The sequence below is a fragment of the Corvus kubaryi genome, unplaced genomic scaffold (assembly GCF_017639235.1).
Source record: "Corvus kubaryi isolate FWS band 111438036 unplaced genomic scaffold, C.kubaryi_AGA036_p1.0 split3-73, whole genome shotgun sequence".
Classification (NCBI taxonomy): Eukaryota; Metazoa; Chordata; class Aves; order Passeriformes; family Corvidae; genus Corvus; species Corvus kubaryi.
This window is the reverse complement of record NW_024582091.1, coordinates 5,711,713-5,736,345: the sequence shown is the minus strand read 5'-3', so window position 1 is coordinate 5,736,345 and position 24,633 is coordinate 5,711,713. Positions and strand designations below refer to the sequence as shown.

General features: G+C 40.5%; 1 protein-coding gene and 1 long non-coding RNA gene across 4 annotated transcripts in view; one reads left to right on the top strand and one right to left on the bottom strand.

Moving 5' to 3' along the window:
• The window catches only part of ZNF451 (zinc finger protein 451), a 36,810-nt gene that overhangs the window by 3,595 nt on the left and 8,582 nt on the right, over positions 1-24,633 (bottom strand). For all 3 annotated transcript variants that reach the window (XM_042016937.1, XM_042016935.1, XM_042016936.1), the window contains exons 5-13: positions 24,292-24,403; positions 23,543-23,693; positions 22,082-22,208; positions 20,512-20,665; positions 18,440-18,587; positions 16,265-17,916; positions 15,043-15,177; positions 10,429-10,559; positions 9,103-9,289 (exon numbers count right to left, since the gene is read on the bottom strand). In XM_042016937.1, the coding sequence (XP_041872871.1) occupies positions 9,103-9,289; positions 10,429-10,559; positions 15,043-15,177; positions 16,265-17,916; positions 18,440-18,587; positions 20,512-20,665; positions 22,082-22,208; positions 23,543-23,693; positions 24,292-24,403 (2,797 nt within the window). The remainder of the gene's footprint in view (positions 1-9,102; positions 9,290-10,428; positions 10,560-15,042; positions 15,178-16,264; positions 17,917-18,439; positions 18,588-20,511; positions 20,666-22,081; positions 22,209-23,542; positions 23,694-24,291; positions 24,404-24,633) is intronic.
• LOC121659112 lies at positions 21,783-23,348 on the top strand. Its single transcript, XR_006014162.1, has 2 exons — positions 21,783-21,870; positions 22,653-23,348. It is a non-coding gene; the product is annotated as an uncharacterized LOC121659112 (long non-coding RNA).

The following is a 24,633-nucleotide window of genomic DNA, read 5'->3' as shown; positions in this document are numbered from 1 at the left end:
AAATGACTCATTTTCTATAAATTACTCACTTTCTATAAAATATATCAAGGATTTAATTATGAGAAGAAGTGCCTTAGCACATCTCTGCCTACACACAACTGCAGCTGTATTTTATTGCCCAAATACTGCATTTGAACAATGGAGTGCTAAAACTCAACCAAGCAGTGCAATTCAGCAGATGTTGCTGTTCAATTCTCATATAAGCAGAAAGTTGATACACTTCGTTTAATCTGTTAATTCATCACAACCCAGCCCAGCCAAAAGTCCGCAACCTTTCCCTTTCTTAATAATGCTCTTCACAAGGCTGGTTTCCAGCTCCAGAAGGACTGCTCTATTTTGAAGTGTCTAGTAGGGATTTGTGTACCTAAGGTGGTGTGGGGTTTGTTTGGTTCGTTTAGTTTTTTCCTGGTTGTTTTTTCCCCATTAAACAGAGCCTCAGTAAAGTACAGGTTAAAAACCAAGCCAGTGAGTCATGTTATGCATTCATTCTCCTCCTGCTACAGGCTACTGCTATTTTGGGAGATGGTCTCTGTAATGAGGTCTTACAGTATTAGCAATCAACAAGGTCTCCTACAGTCATACCAACAGAAGCACTCCCCTTAAAGTCATCACATTTATGAATACATCAATGTACTTCTGATTACATTAACCAGCAAAGAACATTCCGATATGGCCATCTAATTTACTGACTGTGTGACTTCTGGCATTTTCAATTACCCAACTTAGGTATTCAAAGTGTCAGGTACACTTCCCAAAATTTGTTTTCAAACCTCTCACACATAACCTGTTTGAACCTTGCTGACTTTCCCAATTCCAGGAATAAAAAAATTCCAACAGCTGGTGTCAAAACAGTGATCAGCAACCCAAAAAAAAGCCAGAAATAAGACAGATATACACTGCAGCTAAAATGGTCTTTCTCCACTCACTTGGCAGACTGACTGTGAACTCTTTTTGGAGCTGCCTATTTCTGAGCAGAAGAGATACTAATTTTTACCTCATTTTCCAAAGCAAACAAAAGAAAGGAAAGAAAAATCCACACCCCCTCCTCCCCCAAAAGCAGTCACTACAATTACTAATGAAAGGGAAGAAAAAGTGCAAAGGAAAGGCTTTTCACAAGAGGCTTCTCCCTTATTAACTATCCTTTTAATCTTCCAGCCTGGAAGACATCTCAGACTGCTCTATAAAGTTTTATACCTGTTAGAGGTGGAACAGTTGAAGCAATGACTCCCTACCCCAATTCTTGGCATAAATACATATGACATAAAAACACTTCCAGGCATGGGACATCCATAGCTTTTCTGGGCAACTGGTCAAGTGTCTCACTCACTGAGTAAGTAACTTCTTCCTACCATCTAATCCAAATCTTCCTTCTTTCAGTACAAAACCATTCCCCCTTGTCCTGTCATTATCTGCCCACATAAAACGTCCCTCTTTTTCTTAAGCCCCCTTTAAATATTGGAAGTCTCCTTGGAGCCTTCTCTTCTCCAGGTTGAACAACCACAACCCTGTCAGCCTTTCTTTCCAGCTCTCTGATCATCTTTGTGGCCTCCTCTGGACCGACTTGAACAGATCCATGTCTTTCTTGTGCTGAGGACCCCAGAAATGGACACAGCACTCCAGCTGAAGTCTCATAAGGGCAGAGTAGAGGGGCAGAAACGCCTTCCTTGACCTCCTCTTTTGATGCAGCCCAGGATGCAGTTGGCCACCTGGGCTGTGACCGCACACTGTTGGCTCACGCCCAGCTTTTCATCCATGAGAATGCCCAAGTCCTTCTCCACTGCTCTGTTCTCATGCAGTTCTCCTCCCAGGCTGTACTCATGTCTGGAATTACCCCGACCCAGGTGCAGCACCTTGCACTTGGCCTTGTTGAACTTCATGAGGTTCTCATGGGCCCACTTCTCAAGTATGTCCAGGTCTTCCTGGATGACATCCTGTCCTTCAGGTGTGTCAACTGCACCACTCAGCTTCATGGCATCTGCAAATCTGCTGAGGGTGCCCTCGATTCCACTGTCTGTGTTACTAATGAAGATATTGAAGAGCACCAGTCCCAAAACAGAGCCATGGGGGTCACGACTTGTCACTGACCTCCACTTTGACATGGAGCCAATGACCACAGCTCTCTGGCTATGTCCATCCAGCCAATTCCTTATCCACCAACAAGTCTATCCATCAAATCCACATCTCTTCAACTTTGAGATAAGGATGTCATATGGGACTGTGTTAAGCCCTTACAGAAGCCTAGGCAGATGACAGCACAGCCTTCCCTTGTCAACTATTGTAGTTGCTCCATCATAAAAGGTCACCAGACTGGTCAGGCAATGTCACAGAATGGTGGAGATTGGAAGGGACCTCTGGAAGTTGTATTGGCCAGCCTCCTAGCTCAAGCAGAATCATCTACTGCCCAGGACTACGTCCAGATAGCTTTTGTGTATTACTGAAAAGACAGTGCATGGGGGAGCTCCAAACTTGTTAGATATGAACTGACTGAGTAAAGTGAAAGGATCACCTTCCTCAACCTGCTGGCAACAATCTTCTTAATGCACCCCAGGGTACTGCTGGACCTCTTAGCCACCAGAGCACACACTAGCTCATGTGTCCACCAGGGCCCCAGGTCCTCTCCTACAAAGTCATTTCCCAGCTGTTTGGCTCTTGGTCAGCGTATACTGGTGCCTGGGGCTGTTCCTCCCCAGACGCAGAACCTCTGCACTTCCCTTTGTTGAACTTCATGAGGTTCACTGACAGCCCACTTCTCCCCTGTCAAGGTTCCTCTGGATGGCAGCACAGTTCCTCTGGTGTACAAACTGGCACTCCCAGTTTTGTGTCATCAACACACTTGCTGTAGGTATACTCTGCCCCATCATCTAGGTCATTAACATACATTAAACAGGATCAGTCCCAGTACTGGGACCCAGCTGGGTTCTGACTCCCATCTGAACTTCATGCCATTGATCACCATGTTCCAGGCCTGGCTGTTCAGCCAGTTTTCAATCCACCTCAGTTTTCTCATCCAGCCCACACTTTGTCAGCATACACTCCTGATACTCCAGACATCTTCTAATGAAGAATGTTTTATTTTGAGAAATCAGGCATGTCCTGGCTCTCTTGTCAAAATGCTCTGCACATGCTATAGCTCCCAACTCCTCTGGTGTCAGAGGAAAAGCAGTTGCCCAGTTTCAGAGGCAAGACATCTTAAGATCTCTTGTACTATTCTCTAGTACATTTTGTCAAACGCCCATCAGCTAAGAACCACTGACTGTACTTGTTCTTTCAAAAGAAATCCTACTGCTCACTATTGTCCTCACATACTGACATATGCCTTGTGGAAGAACGAGAAAACAGGACAGCAAACGCTGGATGAATATAGAGCTCAGAGTGATTTTTTGACATTTTATGCATCTCTCAGAAACCTGTTCTGGGGAGAGACTGGTAACTTTCACAGAATGTAAGCGCCACCCACTGTCCTGCCATCACAGCACCACAGCTTGAACTTAGTTGCCCACATGGCTCAGGGTAACTCCCCCCCACTATGTCTGATCTTCTTCTTTTGCAACCTCCCCGGTTACCACCATCCTTTCATAATTTCCATTAGGTTTACCAGCAGAGGCGCGATTTCCCTTCGCTAACCTTCATCCTGCTTCCTTACCACAAAACACACCTCTTGTCTCCTATGTAGTCTCACACCCCACACTGCCCCTTCTCTCCTAAAATACTCCTTCTCTTAGTCTTTTCAGTAACTCCCAAACTCACCTGCCTCTTTCCCATTCCAGTGAACAGCGACATTCACATCACACTGTCTCTCCAACCGCTGACCCTCTTCCTTCTACAGCTGGTATCTGGAGTTTTAGTGCTACATCATGGATACCATTTGTTACCTCATTTCGGGATCCTAGTAATTACTTAGCCAAAAACTTAAGATCAGTACCCCACCCTTACCTTTGTTAGCAATCACATCTGGTATGTGTGACCATGCTGCCTTTAAAATACTGTTCCCTTGGCTTCCAGAAGCTTTTATTTTATTCCTTCTTTCCTATGTCCCTGGAGGATCCTTGCCACATACTCTTCCCCAATACTTACTGCTCTAATCTCTCTTCATTAAGGTAACATAATCTGTAAATGCAAGTACAGCTACTCCCTGCCGAGGGTTACATCATACAAGACCTCTCTTCCTCCATGCAAAGCAAGCTTCACTCTATGTATCTCTGCCTACAGATGCTCGTTCATCTGCTCATTCAAGAGTTGGACAAATAAAAATAAAGCTCTCAAGCCATCACTCTCCTCCAACTGCACTTCTTGGGAACTGTGGCCAATATAGTAATGGTCACTCAGACTTTCATCTAACCTTTATCTTAGACACCTCTCTCAAATTCAAAACCAGATTTAAGCTAAACCTCAAGAATTTTTTTGTATGGTCTCAGTGGTGAGGTCTTCCCAGTTCATCCACTGGCCTACAATTATTGTTCAGGCTCATTACCTTAGGTCTCAGTCCATCGCTTTCTCCCTAGGGCATACACATACATTCACAGATGTACACAGGATATGCCTCTGACACACCAAACCCAGCAGTAACTTCCTGTTGTAGCTAAACACAAGGTTACAACTGAAGGGTGACTTTCTTATCACTCTGTACTGCAATAAGCTGTGGCTGCTGTAATAGAGGAATATATTCTTACTACAGAAACTATAATTCATTCATGGTGCATCACACTGCAGATGCTCATGCCCTTCACATTCAGGGAAGTGGGGGCTGGAGGCTGTGACCTAACTTTAGTCATTTGCAATCTGTTAACTAAAGGTTTGGAAAAAGCAGAGATGGGACATACATAGCATTCACACTGGACCTCAAACTGGACCACACATGGATTTTCATTTTCACCCATGAAAATCTTGACTGTGGAGAAGGAAAGCAACAATTCTCAATGTCTTCTATAAATCTGTTCTTTTGTCCTCTTAAATTCTTTTGTTGGCTGTACGTAAAACAAAAGCTTTTGGGCATAGTGGGAGCTAGGAAGCTTAGAAGCATTCATCAAAATGAACTGAAATCCTGCTCTTCCAAACATAAAAGCTCTCACAGAAGCTGCATTTGGTAGTATTTAAATACTTCAGGCAAGAGTAGCAGATTGAAGACGCAGGCTGACAACTCCATTTGAGCACAGTGAAATGTACTTTATGGGTCAGTGAAAGAGGTACAGTGGCTATTTGGCAGATAACACTACATTAAGCACACCACTGATTTTGACAGGCTCGTGAGACAGACTAGCTCTTCAAAAGAAAGGACAAGAAATACTTCAAAAAATTTGCTCTTATTATTTAAAAGAGTCTGTTTTACATAAAAGCGCAGTCACTGAAGGATCTCATATGAGCATAACTGGGAGAGATACAGTTGAGCTAAAGACATCAACTTACACAAAAATAACTTGTGAACCAAAAAGTTGTGGCAATCCTGTCAGTGTCCAGATGGATATGGTAACCCCAACCTACCATCATCTTTGCCCTCAACATTGTCCAGCGCTCATTAAAAGTGTACTTTCTGTACTTTCAACCCACAGGACATCACAAGACATAGACAATGGAATAATGATATTTTTCTGCACACTACAAATTTTTTGTTACAAAGGAAGACATTGAAAATTCTTCTCTTCTGCACCTCCCAAACCACTTGATTAACATGCATGAAGCTCCCATCATGTGTTGTGGCTTCAGCATGAAACCAAAAACCTTCATTTATGAGCTCAGGCTTGGCAGCAGCAGAGAACGAGTAAGAATGCCTACTCTTTTCATACCTCAAAGGAAATTCAAGCATTTCCTCCAACCAAGGGTTTCCTATAGTAACATACAGTTGGTATAGTATTGCAACATATGCAGGAACTTTTATTTATATTTATTTATTTTAAAATTAATGCAGTACCACAGTTCCCACAGCAGTTGTGCTAGTAAAATGGTTCACAAGATGCACCTGTCAAATTGCCACATCCAAACACAATCGAGATGCTCAGAAGCTAATGATAGCTCCGTGAAGGTGATTTAGGGAAAGAGCTTTTTCATTTTGCAGCTCATCCAATACCAACAACAGTCATATTTTTCAACATGATTCTCTCTCACTTACTTCTCTCTCCAGAATAGCCATAGACTTGAGAAAGTCACAAAGCAAGCAATTCTTGTTTGCATTTCCTTATACTCAGCTGCTCTTCTGTAACAGGTCAACAAGTTATACCAGCCTATGATACGCTGTACAACTTTCCATCTCAACCCTCCAATACTGGTTTTGCCACATTAAGACTTGCAAATGATGGCTGATGTTGCTGAGCAACACACTATGTGTGTACAATGTGGTGGCTTTCTCTTTTCAAAGAAAAGCTTTATAAACTCTTGGTAACAACATAATCCCACTAAGCAGTGAATACAGACCTATTGCCAACAGTGAATTTTGTAAGACTCTGTTTTAATACAAGAGGGGGAGACAAAGGCAGCTCTTGATGTCTGGGTCCCCCCTTGCTGAAACTAACTAGAAAAAGGGGACAATTCTGTTCTTTACAAGTTTGCTAAGGAATGCCAACAGCCAAAGGAATCATGTGTCATTCCATCAACTTCCTGCTCAAGGATTTTTTTTACAGTGCCCACATGTGTAACTTAAGTGGAATGCACAGTGAGCAGCCAGCCAGCAAGTTAAGGTTTGCAGCCTCTGGGTAGGGCCAATCGCCGTAACAGTAAATATTAATGTAGTAAAGGACATTGAAAGAAAGGTTAAATTAGGAAAATTCTGAAGCAAGACCAATTTAAAAAAACATACTGGAGTATAGTTTATACACAGAAAAGGGTTAGATCAAAGTCATCACCTCTGAGCTAGTACATGCCAGCAAATAAAGCTATACTAGAAAAACTACCCAGGCAGGGAGCTAAAGTACCCCTATATAGCAAAACAGTCATTCCCCTCTCCTCATGGTCTCATATCTTTAAGTTGCACACCAAACTATACCAGAAGTGAAGCCCATACAGCTGAATCAACTGCTTGCAAGTTACAGCTCTCTTCCAACTCCTCCTCCCAAAAAATATGCAAAAAGTCCACGAAGCAAAAACAGCCACCCACATTAATATACAATTATACAGCTCTAATTACAAGAGATCTATCAGTCTAAGAATTTTAATAAACTCTAAAAGAAACCTTTGTACTGGGAATGCAATAATGCATAATATCACAAAATGATCTGGATTGGAAGGAACCTAAAAGATTATCTAATTCCAACTCCCCTGCCATAGGCAGGGACACTTTCCAGAAGACCAGGTTGCTCAAAGCCCCATCCAATCTAGCCTTGAGCACTTCCACGGATGGGGCACCCACAACTTCTGCAGGCAACCTGTTCCAGTGCCTCATCACACTCACAGTAAAGAATTTCTTCCTAATATCGAACCTAAACACACTCTCTTTCAGTTTAGAGCCATCTCCCCTTGTTCTATCTCTCTATGCCCTTGCACAAAGCCCCTCTCCATCATTCCTGTACGCTTCCTTTAAGTACTGGAGGGCTGCAATTCAGTTACTCCAAGGCTTTCTCTTTTTCAGGCTGAAGAACTCCAACCCTCTCAGCTTTTCCTCATAGGAGAGGTGATCCAGCCCTCTGATCATCTTCATGGCTTTCTCTGGACTCATTCCAACAGCTCCATGTCCTTCTTATGCTGTGGTCCCCAGAGCTGGATACAGCACTGCAGGTGGGGTCTCACCAGAGCAGAGCAGGGGACAGAATCCCCTCCCTTGCCCTGCAGGCCATGCTGCTTTGGATATGTTTGGCTTTCTGGGCTGCAAGTGAACATTGCTTGGTTATACCCACCCTCTCATCCACCAGTACCCCCCAAGTCCTTCTCAGCAGGGCTGATGTGCATCAGATCATCTCCCAGCCTTTATTGACACCAGGGAAGGTGTAGCTTTATGGAAAATCCCCCCCACTGAGAAAATGAACTCCACTAATGAAAGTGACAATTCTGTAATTAACTATGCCAAGAAAGTTTACTGGTATGGTTGCATCTGGCTGGGAGTATCTCCATAATCCACCTGAAAAATCAAGATCAGCAAATGCTTGGGGTGGCCAGAAAACTCTATTAAGCACCTTTTCTGTATCACTTAAATCAATTCCAGCTCACCACAATTTTTTTCTGGAAAACTATTTAATTATCCTGGTTTTTTCCCTTTAATCAATCAATGCCAGTTCATCATTCAGAGATAGCACTTCACTTTAATCTTCTTGGTGGAACAGCAGCATCATGTTATAGCTCTCATAAACTTGTATCAAGACTAGCAGTATAATTTTTCAGAGAACAGTTTAGGGCTAATTCAGAAACAGCTTTCAGTAATATACCCTGAATTTGCAATCCCCCAAAACCACAACAAGAAGCCAGAAAAAGCAAAAATGTCTACAGAGAAATGTCAGGCCTTCTAGATAAACATCAAAATGCTTCAAAATACTGACAAGTATTAACACTCCATCTCAGCTCTGGTACTCTTTGCATGAAAATGAGCTGGCTCAATCCTCTTTGATTATCCTATATAAAACCAATGTGATCATTTTAGCATGCCATTAGAATCTGGCACTTTAGAGAACTTAAAAATTTCGACTGAGATTTTTTTCTCCAAATGGATGTGTGAGTCATGTGCCAGTGAAGACAATTATCAAATGATAGGAAGTAGCCAGGAGGTCAGAGTTAAAATAGGCAGAAGTATTTTGAGAAAGGATGCTTTAGCAGGGTCACATTTGTTTCAGACACAGCATAAATCAAGCCAAACAGATCTGAGTACAAATTGATAAATATGCATAGGAGTGCTTTAACTTCTTCTTTAACTAGAAAGGAGTTTTCAGACTCAAACATCACTTTTGTCTCCTGCTAGAATAAAGAATACAGGGATGTCAGTTTGTTATACTGAATGAAAATGCTTAATTAAGTCTGTTTTCAAAACATGCCCAAAACATGATTTTCTGATCTCTTGTTCATTGAAATACCACTACAATACAAGAAGCACCAAGCAACAGTTTATGTTACTAGTGTAAGCGTTCCATTTTTTTATTGGAAAGAACTATCAGTTTACTTGAAAAATTGTGTTTAATGTTTACTTTCTACCTTTTGTGGTATCTGAAATGCTGTTTAGCAAGGCACACATCATGTCTCCTTCAATATGGTGAGGATTCAGGATGCGAGCTGGTCGCTGGGTCATTTTAAATTGGTTTTCCAGTTCCAGGAAGCTTTTGTCTCCAGAAAGTACAGTGAAAGGAATTTGCTTGGGCAGGTGCTCATCCAGACGACCAGCCTATAGGGAAACAAATGACAAGTGTTGAACAGAGATCATGTTTTTATCTCATGGCATGTGGCTGGCTTTGTGCAAGACAGGTCTTCATTGCAAAGTTTTCTACAGCAATTTATTCCTGCTTTTATGATCCAAGCCACATTATACCACTGTGAAAGGCACTGTTTCAAAAGCTGGATGCTCATTTCTTCTCTGTGTACAGTAGATGCAGGTAATGGCTACCAGAACAGTACAGATGGAGTATGGAATAAATTCCTAAAAAGCAGCATTTTAGAACTGTCTCCACATAAAAGAAGTCATCTGTGCAGAGCATTTTAAGAGTAACACAAAAAGCATAATGAAACATAAAACCACTGTTGCAAAAATGTGTTTATATAATTAGATAGCTAGTAATTTTATCTAAATGATAAAGCACTATATGGCTTCAAGCTGCATCAGGGGAGGTTTACGTTTCCACTGAAATGGTTGCCAAGCATTGGAACAGGCTGCCCAGAGAAGCAGTGGAGTCACCATCCCTGGAAGTGTTCAAAAATCATGTGGATATGGCACTTAAGGACATGGCTTAATGACGGTGGTAGTGCTGGGTTGACGGCTGGACTTGATGATCTTGAAGGTCTTTTCCAACCTGAACAATTTATGATTCTACTTTAGGAACACAAGTCCCCACGGCATCCCAGATTCCCGTCCCTCACCTGCACATCCCCAACCCTGCCAAAGCCCAAGGTCTACTGAATAAAGGCACTGCTCTTTGGCAGCTCAACAGAGTCTGTGAAACTGGCACCCATTCAACTTCTTTGTGAAGATGGCTCGAGATTTGGGCTACTTGAAGAGAGACGAAGGAGTTACAATCACTCTTGAACAGAAACTGTAAGAAGTACAGGTTTTTTACTCTTCATTCCCTAACCAGCTCCCTCCCCCTCCACAACAGACTGTTGTCCTATTCGGGCTGATTTTTAAATTACTTCTCGACCATCTGTCTCCACTCAATCCAGGTTTATCATTCTTTATAGTGGACACAGAAGTCTCAAGGAAAAGAATCTAAAAATGTAATCTGCAATCAGTACTTAACATCAGTAGCAGATACTGTCTGCCACCCTCCTCTGGGTACAGGACAACAATAAAGCAAGCGTGCCCTAACTTACATGAACACAGAGAGCAAAGTCTGCTGCTTCTCTTCTGGTACTGCAACGTGGATGAAGAAAGAAACATCCAATCCTCTTAAGATAATTGTAAATTTTGCAATGCACTGGAGGCTTCCAGTTGCTGTATCCTCCTATACAGTGAAGAGGAATAATATTAATAATAATAAAAACCAAACATGAAAAACAAACAAACCGTGGATTTGGGCAGAAATGCCTCTATGAATTAAGAATGCAAGAAGGCAAAAGCAAATAAAACTGTCTTCAAAGACAGAATTCATGTTGACCAATGTGAAAGCTAAGAAAAACATATAACCAAAATTCCCCAACCCTCTTGTTCTTTAGAAAGAAGGCAAAACAAAGTAGCTAGCCTGATACTACTCATTCAATTTTGTAAGATTTTTTTTCTTGCAAATCCTGACTTATCTTCTGGATATCATATGCTTTTAGACACAATGATGTGTTTTTCTCCAGTTTGAAGTCCAGTTATGGTTAATGTGCAGAATCAGAAGAGCTCTGGAAACAGTACAAGTAACAGAAATGCTTCTCTTAGGGAAACCTGTACTACAGGAGTAACAGTCAACATGCACTGTAACTGCCTGACACATCACGTCAGAACTCATTAAAAAGCGGATCCAAGAACTGGAGGAACAGCTGAAACAATGACAGAGTCCTGACAAACCCTTGGATGCAGTCAAGGATAAGCAAAATGAGGCTACAACTGGGAAAAAAGTGCAGGAATTTTCTAAACAGTATGCTAGGCATATAGTTACTGGCTGAGAAAATAGCTGGATAATAAAGATGAGCTGAGTAAAGTGTCTGCTACAGACAAAACCAGTACTATACTGAAACAAGTTGCAAGGGAAAGAAGCAGGAAGTCTCTCAAGAGAGGGAAAACCAGAGGAGCTTGCACCATAAAAATACATATGACACCATAAAAAGGCAAGCAAATGGAAGGACAATTTGATCAGAGTGACCAAGAATTTTGTAACGTTCCAATGGCTAAGAAATAATGGGTCTATATTGCATTATCTGCTAGATGATAGAGTGGCTGGATGTGAGAAAAGATTTTGAATGGGAAATGAAAGCAGTCATTGATGGCACTCCATGTGAGGACATGGAAAACCAATGCTCAAGTAAACAGGCTGCAGAGGATGGTTTATGCCAACATGTCCACCTGCAGTCTGACAAAGAAAAGCATTTCTCAGTAGATTTCTCCTGTTCCCTCCTGACTCTGCTTTTCAGCCTAATGGCAAGAAGATGGTATCGAGAATGATCTCAAAGATTTATTAAGAGTCTACACAGAAATGATTTAGTGGTATCTGTCCATGAGAAAAAAATGCTATTTGCAAGTTCTCATCCACTGTGATAGCCCTCAGTCACTGCTATTTGGGAAAGACTTGTAATCGCCAGCCCTGTTTTTTGGCTGCATAAATGTACAACATAAGCATTTGACCAGGGCAGCTGAAAACAATGACAGACCTGCATTCATTCAGTCTGTTAGCTCACAAATGGATGAAAGACAACTGAGTATCTGAAGACAGAAACAATACAGTCCAGACAATACAATGGAGGAACTCAAAGCAAAGCTAAGGCTATACTACAAACAGGAATAATAGAAATAATGCAGATATATCATATAAAAATAATAACTAAAATTTCAGAAATGTCGTTTGGGAAATGCAGGAAAAAATGATGCTGTATTTTCACAGGTTAAGCAAACGAGAACAGCATGCCTCAACTAACTATGCAAACTATTATTACGAGAGGGTACCTACAACACTAGATCCAGATGTGCCTGGGAGCCTTAGTGTTCCCAGGCTCAAAACCAATATAGTTGACACCAATAAACTGGTAAATGTTTCTCTCAGATGAATATGACCCATTTTATTCACAAGTAACTCTTTAGCATATCTTTTTAGTTCACATGCTTCAGGGGCCATTCCCATGAGGCAGCCTGCATGCAGCAAACCCATTTGGAAGTAAGGAACTGAGTGGTGCTGATATGGGCTGTGCTGTGCCATCAGGCACCTGTGTTTGGAACATCTCTGGGCACAGAGTCTTACCCAGCCCAAAGGTACCTTTGGGTAAGAGTATTGTACTAGTAGGGGTTCCTAATGATACACCAGTAACACTATGGTTATACTATGATTAGTTCTTTCTCTTAAGTCAGAGAACAGAAGTTTCTGACAATACAGCTCAGACATCCCTAGGTTCGACCAACTTTTTCTTAATGAATCAAACCCAGGTTTTAACCTTGGAAAACAGTAACAGCACAGAAGACCTTGTCACAGCAAACAAGCTTAAGTCAACTAATGACAAGTTAGTTTTGAGTAAATTAGATAGAATAAAAAGTATGACTGAAAGCCAGCATCTGAATTCATGTGGGGAAATTCTTCTTTACTAAATAATTCTTCATAAAACCCAGATATAGCCAGATATTTCTTCCAGCCAGATTCCTAATAGTTTCTAATCAGTAGAAAAGTTTTTCCAAGGCGAAGTAGATTGAGTGAATAACTGCAGAAATAAACAAGCCTTCAGCAATTAAAAACTACAACCAAACCCCAAATCACAACAGAATTCAAGGAGTGCACAGGTGAAGTGAAATCTGCCCAGATGTTCAAGCTGGGCAAAGCTTTAAAAAAGATAGTAAGAACAACCAACAGGTTATTCAGGCATATAGAAAAGAGAATGTATAAATGAAGCAACCAAGCAGCATAGATGAAATAGAAATCTAGGACCAATAGGTGTAATATGGAAAGTGTAAGATATCTTTTATCTTGTTTATCTTATGAGACCCAACCTGGACTATTGTGACAAGTGCTGGTATCCCCAGTATAAGAAGGACATAGAACTGTTGGAGCAAGTCCAGAGGAGGGTCAGGAAGTTGATAAGAGGACAGCTGGTAAGAGCACCAGCCTTATGAAGACAGGCTGAGAAAGTTGGAGCCGTTCAGCCTGGAGAAAAGGTTGTGTGGAGACCTCACAGCAACCTTCCAGTATTTCAAGGGGCCTCAGGGAAGCCAGAGAGGGACTCTTTGTCAGGAACTGTAAGAGGACTGGACAAGGAGTAACTGGTACAAACTGAAAGAGGAGAAATTTAGGTTAGATATTAGAATGAAAGTTTGTACTGTGAGGATGGTTAGACACTGGAACAGGTTACTCAGGGAGGTCTTGGATGTCTCAACACCAGCAGTGTTACAAGCCAGGTTGATAAGGCCTTGAGTAACCTGGTCTAGTGGGAGGTGTCCCTGGCCACGGCAGGGGGGTTGGGATGAGATGATCTCTAAGGTCCATTCCAATCCCTTAACATTCTATGATTTAAAACCCCCAATTCAGTACTTTCTGCAGCTTGCATGTGTACAGGAATGCTGTTACAGAAAGGCCAAAGGTAATGACAATACAGGTAGGCGATACAGAAGTAATACTGGAGTAGAACACAAAACTTAGGAGAAAAACTTGCTTTAACAGGGAAGATCAGAGGATTTGTCCCTAAAACTCCTAACAAGCAGATACCAGATAACAGGTCCAGGAGCACAGATGACTGTTTGAATCCCTAACACTTTACATTAATGGCCATACTTGGTTTGCCTTCATCAGCTAACTGGAAAATCTGTTTCTAAGGGGGGAAAAAAAAGTGAGCCAGGCATCAATAGGCCTTTCTGTCCAACCTGAGCAGCATGACAACTCTCATCTTTCAGAATATTCTTGATTGTCTTCTATGGGAAGAGATAATCAAAAACACTTAGCAAGGAAGTGCAGTGCCATAGTACGTACTAAGTGTAAAACATACCCGACCTACAAATCTGGTGAGATGACACCTGTGTTTCAGGCCATAAATATTCTTAAACTATGCCTTATCTACACTTTAGTGAAGAAATCAATGTACCACAGACAAAAAAAATTATAAAGGCAGATACAGAGAAAACTGGTAGAAAAAGCATGTGGTGGACAAGAAGTTGGTTCAATAACAGTCAGATAAGCAAAAGTATCAAGTTAAAAGGATGCTACTGGCAGACTTTGCAAAACAGTATGATCTTTAAGGTCCTTTCAACCGAAACCATTCTATCATTCTATGAAACTCATGGCAATGTGAGTTCCATCAATCACTGGTATCTTCAAGATGGGATGTACACCTATTGTTGTACAGGATGACAAAGGTCACCCTTTAAAGAACAAGCCAGAGACAGAACAAAATTAAAAATGTAAGAATGCAAAATCATACCTTCTGGAACTAAAAAAACCAAATCAAAACAAAAAATTACAGCCTTATGAGAAGGACTTAGGAGTTAAAATAATCTCTGAGTATTATGGCTGTTCTGATAATTATGAAAATATGATACAGCTTAAGTAAGTTCACGATGGAAGCCAGAAAGACTCCTAAACAGTTCCACAATTCTGGAACAATATTCTAAAAGGAATAATAGGAGCAGTGGAGGTTTAGACTGAGTTTGAAAAGTTTAAGAATATTTCTGTTACACGGTGCCTGTGACACTGCGACTTTAAAAGCTCTAGTGGCTACTTGCTCCTGTTCTTCATTCTCTCAGATTCAAGGAATCTTTGCTCAAGTACATGTGTAGACTTGTTAATCTTTTAATTTCCTCCAAACGTTTTTTACCTTGAAAACCCCAGATAAATGTCCCTTGGTTCAGGTTAGCTGGCAGCTGTGTGAAAAAGCTTCCCCAGTTGTCCAGGTCCACCAACACAATATGAGTCATAGTACTCAGGTAGTCAAGATCAGGAAGTTCACCATCTTCAATGGGATAAAAAGGACAAATTTAAAATCATGTGACTTTCTGGTCAACCAACATGCTTTTGAAAATTCTTGCCTTCATATATGTAAGTGAAAAGTTACCAGGAAAGTTACAAAACACGATGTTATTTGGTGACTGCATAGATTTTAAAATCAACTGAAGTAGCATTTAAAAACACACCAATTAGAGAGAAGAGCAGAGTCTGGCTATATGATGGCATAGACCTTGACAGTTTTCTGGAAAGCACAGAAAGCTGTTGTCCTGTTATTTTAATAACTCATTTAATATTCAACTGTGCACCCTCGACTATGGCAAGTCTCTGTGCCATTCAATTGCTTGCATGCATAAAAACACATAAAATGTTTAGATGTGCACTTTTTGCTATACTTCTAACATAAATGTCAACCTCTTAATCAAAAGCATTATGACACCACTAGTAATTAAGAAACACTTCCAATTTCTGAACACAAGGTACACCTTCAGCCTTCTCAATGTCATTCTTAGAAGTGATAATGAACTTGAAAAAAAAATTGCATGCTTGAGGAAAAAAACAATACATACTGGGAATATAAATTCTCAGCTGATACTGCTTTTTGACAAGCTAAGAAAGCTGTGATGATGGTGATATAACAGGACTACCCACACAGAAAGCACTAACAGGTTCATAAATATTTATATATATAAAGAAGACAAGTTTCTTTTGAATGTGTATGATAGATCATTTTTACACTTCTAGGCGTTAGATCCCTAACTGGGGCATCCTTGATAGTCCTCTTCCTTTTATAACACCAAATTATGCCCCCAAATAATTTGAAAATCAAATGTTTGAGTCTCAGGATTCTTACATCTGCCTGTTTGTTTTTTTCCAAGACTTCATACATGTGGCATATAACAATACATTGTGGAGTCTGAGGTTTGGAAATTCAAGTACTGAGAATTCAGTATTTGAGAAATAACAAGTACTAAATTCTGAGCTCATTTATAGACTGGATGTAACTAAATGGTATGTGACATGCACTGACAATGAAACAGAGTGTGTTAAGGACAGCAATACTTTTCTAATGTTGAAAGAAATTTTCCACATACTTTCACTAAGTTCTTCAGACTGTTCTGAGTCCTCATTTTTTATTTTCTTTCCCTCTACTGGGCCCTGAAGAGGAGACAACTGTGGTCTGTCCTGAGTTTTGGATGGAGATGCTTGAAATCGTTGCCTGTGAGGTTTTCTGACCACACAAGCCCCACTTGCTGCAAACTTGAATACTGTGTCTTCTGATTCTGACGCAAGACTTGATAGATCAGGTTTCTGCAAGAAGCAGTGTTTCCCATGATAGTGCTGATGCGCGCTATGAAGATCATCAAAGTTTTTGTTGCATGCAGCACATCTAACAACATACATCTCTCCCCTAGGTTTCACTGACGTGTGACTCTTGAGATGACTGTTCAAATCAGCAATATTCTGTGCCGTTGCAGAACACAAGCAGCATCGAAACCATAAGTTTCCTTTTTGCAGCATGGCTTTCTGACAATTCTCATAATCGTTCCTCCTGTTTATTTTGGAGATGTATGTTGTCCGGCAACCACAGGTTAAAAGGTCTCCTTGTTCAACTGGGAGGAAGTCCTCATCCTTTTTTATTGATAGTTCCATCTGCTCAGGTACAAATGTATAGTCCACACTATGAATCTCCTTGTAATGGATTAGAAATTCTTCTTCTGTGTCGAAGAAGAGATTACCACAAAGGCCACAGAAGTATTTAGTCTGTATCTCCTGATTATGATGCTCTTGGAAGTGCCGCTGTAGTGTTCCTACTTTCCGAAAATGACTTCTGCATAAGCCGCACGAGTACCTGTGAAATGCGTGGCTTTCTAAGGACATGCAATGTTGCTTAACGCTCTCTTCAGACTCAAACATCTCCTCACAAATGCGGCACTGCCATTTTCCCACAACAGGACCACTTTCAGGGGAGAGCTCCACAGGGCTGGAAATGCAGTCTTTATCTTCACCTGCAGAAATGCTCACTGCGTCAGAAGCAGATGGCATAGGTTCATCTTCTACAGCTTCCTGCTCATAATAGTAACTATGTCCACCATGAAATTCAGTTATGTGTCCCATAATATCCTCTTCTCTTAGATCTACAGAGCACGCTCTGCACCAGAGAAGAAAATTAGTCAAGTGTGCTCCTCCATGGAATCGACTCATATGCAGGCGAATAATGCTTGAGTTTTCAGCCAGCTTTCCGCACACAGCACACTTGTGACAGATCCTATTTGCTGATAAAATGTGCTTTTCTACTGACTCTTCTGTAAAAAACTTTTGAAGGCATTCACAAAACCAGGCTTTTACTTTGCAAGCACTACCTTGACTTTGGTTTGCTACTTTATCTTCACTTTTATCTTTTAAATAACTCTTCCGTTTTGAAGGAGTAGACCCCATTTCACTGGTGGACTCACTTGGACTCAAATGTCTTTTAAGCAGTGGTCTTGACCGATCCACAATGTGGCACAAATGGGACTGATTTTTATGTTTTCCACTGACATGGCAGAACATCAAGATGGACTCTTCCAGTGTACTAAAAACTCTAATGTTATGTTGAGTGGTTTGTTTATGCTGGGTCATCTGATTCTTATCAGCAAACAGCTCATCACAGTTCTCACAGTGACCTTTTGTTTTAAATATCTCTGCAACCTGGGAGATGCTTTTCTTTGACAGCGCCATAGGCCCAGAATTATGACAACGTGTTCTAGAATGGATTAAAAACATGAAGAGGTTATATCACAACCTGAAACATTTTTAAACTTTCAGATGTACTCGAAATATTACCTAGTAGCTACAGCAATACAGGGAAACAGCGTCCTCTATGTACTTTAACCCACCTACTAGCTTGCCAACAAAACCATGCAACTAGATGCAATGTATCTAGTCTCTGACATTTGAAGAGAATTAGGTGCTAATTTCCAAAGCTAGAACTTCGATTGATGCTTATGTTGTTGACTGCACATTTTCAAAATCAGCTCAGAAATAGTGGAACAGAGACCAACTTTTGTTGTTTTGTTACAGAAAATCAAAAAGGATCCTGACATTGATCAGCTTTCTGCAGTGTGGGGTAAAGCTAAGGGGGCAGGCTTTTGATTGTTTATTCAGGAAGTCAACATTCAGATGGTCCTAGCTGCCCTGAAATCCACTAGTACCACAAAAAGCACGTCTGGATATCTGTCATTGATCTATGGATGTTCACATTATAAAGACAACTGCCCTACACAAACCTGAAATGAGCCGTTAATTCCATATGTGAGCGCAGTATCTTGAAGCAGGACATACACTTCACCTGGAAGGAGACCTCTTTGCACAGAGATATCAAGAGGTTCTTTGCAAAGGATGGAAAAGGTACTGGATGGCCAGACTTCACTGCATCTGTAAAATGGAATGGTAGAAAGTGCAACCACACATTGGAGTTTTTCCATAGAATTTCAGCTCTCTGATGACATAATTACTATTGTTACTTGTTTGTCACAGGGTTCAGAAAGCAAGTTAACAAGTGTCAGCTGAGCTACAGTAACTGTGCAATGGAAGCTGTAACTGAACCCTGAATTTTTTAAACTTCTGTAACTATCTTATACCTGAATCTGTTTGCATCTTGCTTTTTCATAGTTGGTGACTGACTTTACTTCCCTTTTCCTCCTTCTACAATGCCAGGTCAGTATCTCTCTTAGGAAGGGTCTTCCCTTCTTCTCCTCCACCTATTACCAGCTTACTTAAGTCTACTCTTAACACACACAATTTTAAGCCATACAGCATTTTTTTTTAAAAAGCACACAATTTATTTAACAAGTTCCCATATACTCTGACCATCTCTTTCTTTCCCATGCTTAATGTTAATTCTTAAATTTTTAGATGGAGAACCTTCTGTTGTTCTGAGTATATGCTCCACATGTAACTTCCGGTACCAGTAGTATAAGAAAACTCTCTTGAAAAGAGAATGGGAAATGGTTTATGGATTAGATACTGTTCATGTTCTGCACCTTAGCAGGCAAATTCTCTTTGATTTTTCTGTTTAGTAAGATATGACGATCAGCAGGCAGTAATTTGAGGTTATGCCTTTTAGCTAACTTCACTGGCCATGCTGATAATTATTAATCATGAAGCCTTACTAACGCAACGTAAAAAATGGAGTCCTCAAGTTTTTGTTCTGAGTTTGGCACTCTCCATCTAAAGAAGAAAACACTAACTTGTGCTTTTAATCTTTTCAAAGAAACAGCTCACCATTTATCTTTTTTAAAACCTATGACCTGAATTTAAAAGCATCTGCAGTCATCACATTCAGAATTAATAACCTATTTGAGAATAAAAGTACATTAGAGTGACAAAGCACAAGGGAAACTATAACCATGCAGCTGATTGTCACTTCACTACATGAAAGCAGCAGTACTAACTCGACCTTCAGGGGATTCCTTCAAAGCCTGCCTTTTCTGTACATTTCCTGCAGCCACTCGGGGGGAGGGCAGAAGTCGAAGATTAACTTACTAAGATGAGAAATACCTGAATGAATCCTTTCGGCCATGTAGGCTTGTTCAGAGAGCTACAATGTCTAAAATATGGCTATTTAGCAGTTTAGCTAACACTGAAGTAAATGCTTTAATGCCTATTGCTTATGTCAGGAAAAAAAAGCCAGTACAGCTATGTTGGGCATTAACCCTGTTTGCAATGACCAGATCTTTCCTCTAGACTCTATTCATGGTTCAGGATGTTGCCAGCTCACAACATAACCAGTATTTCAGCCTTCAGCAGCCATGCAGTCCGTACAAGCCATCAGACGGGCAGCAATGTTCCAGCTCAGCACTCAAAATTTGCAATTATATGGAGAAGAAATTTTCACAGGTCTTTGCCATCAGGAATGCAAAGGACACTGACAAGAAAAATAGCCTCCAAGCTCACTACAGACAGTAGAGTAAGGAGAAGGAACACAACAGCCACTCTGACTGGAATTGAAAAAGAAATTTATGTGTTTTGTCTAAGTCTCTATCAACATGCTAAATGTAAACTTATTCAGGAAAGTAGTTTCACGGAGTCACTGGAGGATGAGAAGCTTATATGAAAGACTCAACAGCATCTCATTATAGGAAGTGTGATAGAGGAATCATTTCTACACAAAAATATGAATTTCAAAGCATCACATTTAAGATCTTAAAAGAAAAGTAAGAATTCATTAATAACAAACTTCAAAACCTTAACCTATTTTAGGCAGCACAAAAATGTAAGTCACCTCCTATCTTAAGGATGAATTATCAAAAAAAAAAATTAAAGGCAGTACACTTAGTATCACTTAGTAGCAACATACCACTCAGTTCAGAAACCTGGAGGAAGTGGTTCTCTTGTGACATATGCTGCAAACACTCTTCTCTTTTGGTGAAAAGGAGGAAGCAGTTTGGGCATGCAAAACACTGAATATGCTGTGGAGGAATACCTTTTTTATGCCCATCATTTTCATTTAGCTGGAAGAGAAAATTATCTGCTTAGGAAAAAAATTAAGACAAGAAACCAGTTCCAGTTCTCATGTCCTCCCATTCCTCTCTAATTTCTGTGTTAGTATTTTCACTTTTAGGTTGTCAGCTACCACATCAGTATTTATCTACAGCCTACCCCCCTCTGCACTTCAGCTCACAAGACACTAGGAACTGGCCAAAGTACCACTGTCAAAGCCAGCTACTCATCCATGCTTACTACACCATCAACTTCTCCATCCCGTTCTTGCACCACTGGGAGCAAGCATCTTCCCAGGGACTATGGGCTCCAGCAACTCTTAGCCATTTCCTCTACCCAGGCTCTCAGATAAAGCTCCCTCTGTCAATAAAGCAGCTCTTTTACCTCATGTCAGTTCTTCCCGTCAATAAAGCAGCTCTTTTACCTCATGTCAGTTCTTCCCTAATCTTGCTAACCTTTAACTCCCCAAAATGCTGCTCCTCAGAGTAGCCTGAAAGGTCTGTGACTTTTGTAGAAGTCAACTCCTTCCACCTGCTTTGCCTTCTACATCAACTTCAGAGCTCTGCCTTCAGGGCAAAAATCCTTTAGTTCTCCTTCTGATATTTTTGCTTCCTTCTTTCTGTATCACTGCAAGAATCTTCATTATATGCTTAGAGTTTTGACTAGGATTATCTCCCTTACACAAAGTAATCCCATCTTCTCACTGTCTGCAAGAGACACTCAGTGCCTTCCCCCTACCTTGGCTGCTTCTCCTGCTAATGTCCCTGGACACATCAGAGGCACAGAACTCTGAAGCAATGGAAAAAGAGCAGGGACAAACTACGATGCAATCTTTCAGCTTGTCAGGTATGACTACATATCAAGAGTTATTACTACAAGCGAAATTTAGTCTGGTTTTCAGAATGTCTAAAACTGAATGTCCAAATTTAATGTGGCTTTTGGAGACTAGGAGAGAATATTTGTTATCAAAACACCCAACTTTGAAAATGCTATCCATTATCCAATTGAACACCAGACTGCTTAAATAAAACCCCCATCTCCTTTCTGCTGCTTCTCTTCACTGTCACTTATTTCATCCTAAATTCTTGCCTTTACCTTTCAGAGTTTTGGAAATGCAAAAAAGGGGAATACCTATTGACAACACCAATAGATGGACAAGAGGCTCAAGACAGAACTGTGGTCCTCCTGAAAGCATACCAAAACATAGAACCTAAAGGTCAGATCTAAAGGGAATACTGTCAGGCTACACCAGGTGTTTGAAACACAGCAGAATAAGAAAAAACTATCTTGAAGTAAAAGAGAGGGAAGACAAAGAGGGTTAAAAAAGAAACCCAACAAAAAACCCCACCAAAAATCAATACATAATTTTAAGTCTTAAACCCTCTACTACATTCAATCAGGCGAGTTACTTATCCTTATGATCTTGCCTTAGATAAAAGATGATCACTGTACTGCTGAGAGGTTGAAAATCTTTCGCAGCATATCACACAGGCAACAGCATTATGTGGGGGTCCATGTAATGTGACTGTTGGGTCACAAGGAGAATGATCAAACCTGAAGAAGAAACAATTAGCAAACTAGTCCCCTCTAAATAGTCAAATAGCTTTTTTTTATGGGAAAAATTCTGTCCTTTGAAGCTATCGGACAAAACCCCTATCTAACCAACCTAAACTGTAAAAATTCCTTACTTCCCCTATTGTGAACTGTATCAGCTGAAGTATCCTGAAGTATAGCTGAAGTATGTTCTGCAGCCTACCTGTTAAAATGGCCACTCTGGAGAGAAATCATACTGCTTTTAAGAGAACTACATAGACACTTTTATAATTTATTTATTTTTACCTCCCTGTACTAGTTCTGGTTGGGATGGAGTTAATTTTTGTAGCAGCTTGTACGGTTGTTGTGTTTTGGATTTATGAACAACAGTGTTGATAGCACAGATAAGTTTTAGTTATTACTGAGCAGTGCTTGCACAGTGTCAAGGTCTTCTCTGTTTTTCAGCCTGTCCCACCAGCAAGGAGATGTTGGGAGATACAGCTGGGACAGCTGACCTCAACTGGCGAAAGGGACATCCCATAGCATAAGACATCATGCTCAGAAATAAAAACTGGGTGGAGGAGGAAGGGGAGACAGTTGGGAAGACAAATGCCATCACTCCAAGTAACCATCATGTGTGATAGAGCTCTGCCTGTTGATTCCTTATTTTGCTTTGCATGTGCATGCAGCTTTTGCTTTACTTATTAAACTGCTTTTACCTCAGCCCAGTCTTCTCACTTTTACCCTTCCCTCTTCCACATCCCACTAGGGTGAGTGAGCAGCTGTGTGGGGCTGAGCTGCCTATGGGGGTTAACCCATGACATTCCCTTCAACTTCTCACCACCTTGCCCATGGACACGTTCAGTAGTTAAAAGGCAGTATCTGCTGGAACTGAACACAGGCACACTGAGTACTGACTAGCAAGATCAGCTATGAACAGATAGCCTACAGCTTTTGCTCCTGTTTCCCTACATCAGGGGCTTTTCTTTTTATTTTACCATCAAATTGTGTAACATAGTCTTTTGCTTTATTTCAAGTTTGGATGAAGATACAACTAAACTGGAGTACAGAAATCTTACTTCTCAAAAAACCCCATATACTAAAAAATGCACGACAAGAGGAAGACATCAATTCTGAATGAAAAAAACAAACCACAAACACCAAGTAAAAGAACAAACCAAGAAAAAAACCCCCATGAAGCTCATCTATATAAACTGTAACATATTTATCGGCTCTCAAAATGAAGCTTTGTCAGCACAGGCAGTTTAAAGCAGACTTGGTACTGATGTCCTAAGTTAGAGCATATTCTTTTAGTATTATTCCTTGCACTGAACTCTTGCACAGTATGTCCTTACCTTTGAAGGTGACCTAGAAGAAGATGTACATTATCAAACTGTCTGTTGCAATGCATCACAGGACAATATTTGGGACTGCTGTTGACTCGAGTCTGACCTGCCCTCTTATAACCACCCCTTCTTCCACCGTTAACAGAGCCTGGTTTCAGACCTGTGTTAAAAAACAAAGCACTTAACCAGAAGCTGAATTACAGAGGCTTAAGAAAACAAACAAAATAACACACAAGCCCTAAAACATCCCAAAATCAAACTGTAGTGATTCTTAAAAGCAAACTAACAATGCACTCACTGTCCTTCAATTCTACTACAGTAAGTCTGCTCTTTCACTGTCTCTTCAATTCCCAGCAGTATAACTTTTCAAACACTTCGACACCCTTCCTCCAGGTCCTCCAGGCAGTATTTTAAATTGATTAAACACTGTGAAGTCACACTTACTTACATTTTCCTAAGCAGCAGTTCAACAGTAATATTTTTTTTCATCCTAGCAACTTTGCTTACAAAAATAATTAACATTGCCTTAATGGTTTTTAGACTCCCTATCTTTACTTTTCTAAGCAGCAAAGTGTTACAAGGATAGCTTTCCTGGAAATAAGTGCTTAAGAACTTCCAAATGAAATGCTATAGCAAAATTAATATTGTAGGGTTTGGTTATGCACAAGGCACCTGCAAGCTCAACAAAATTTTCACATGTTCTGCTCTGTTATGCAGGACTTCGAAATCATCACTCAAACTTAGTTTTCTATTCTCACCTGGCATTTTTAACCACTGGTCCACACATAACCTTGCAGCTTCTGTATCACTGTGTTCCCGAATAAATTCTAATTCTTGCAACCCATGAGCATATTGGGAATCAACTTTCTCCTGAGAGAAAAAACATACCAGACAACGTTGGGATTGAATTTGAAAAAAAAGAAAAAAGACTAAGTATGTATCCCAAAACTAACACATGGGTTCCTAAAAAACACGCCTACAAAAACATAAGTGAGGGGAAAAAAATCTTACAACTCAACTGACTTGTATTCAATACAATAAAAATAGAATGGGAAACGAAAGGGAAAGAAAACGAAAGGGAAAGAAAACGAAAGGGAAAG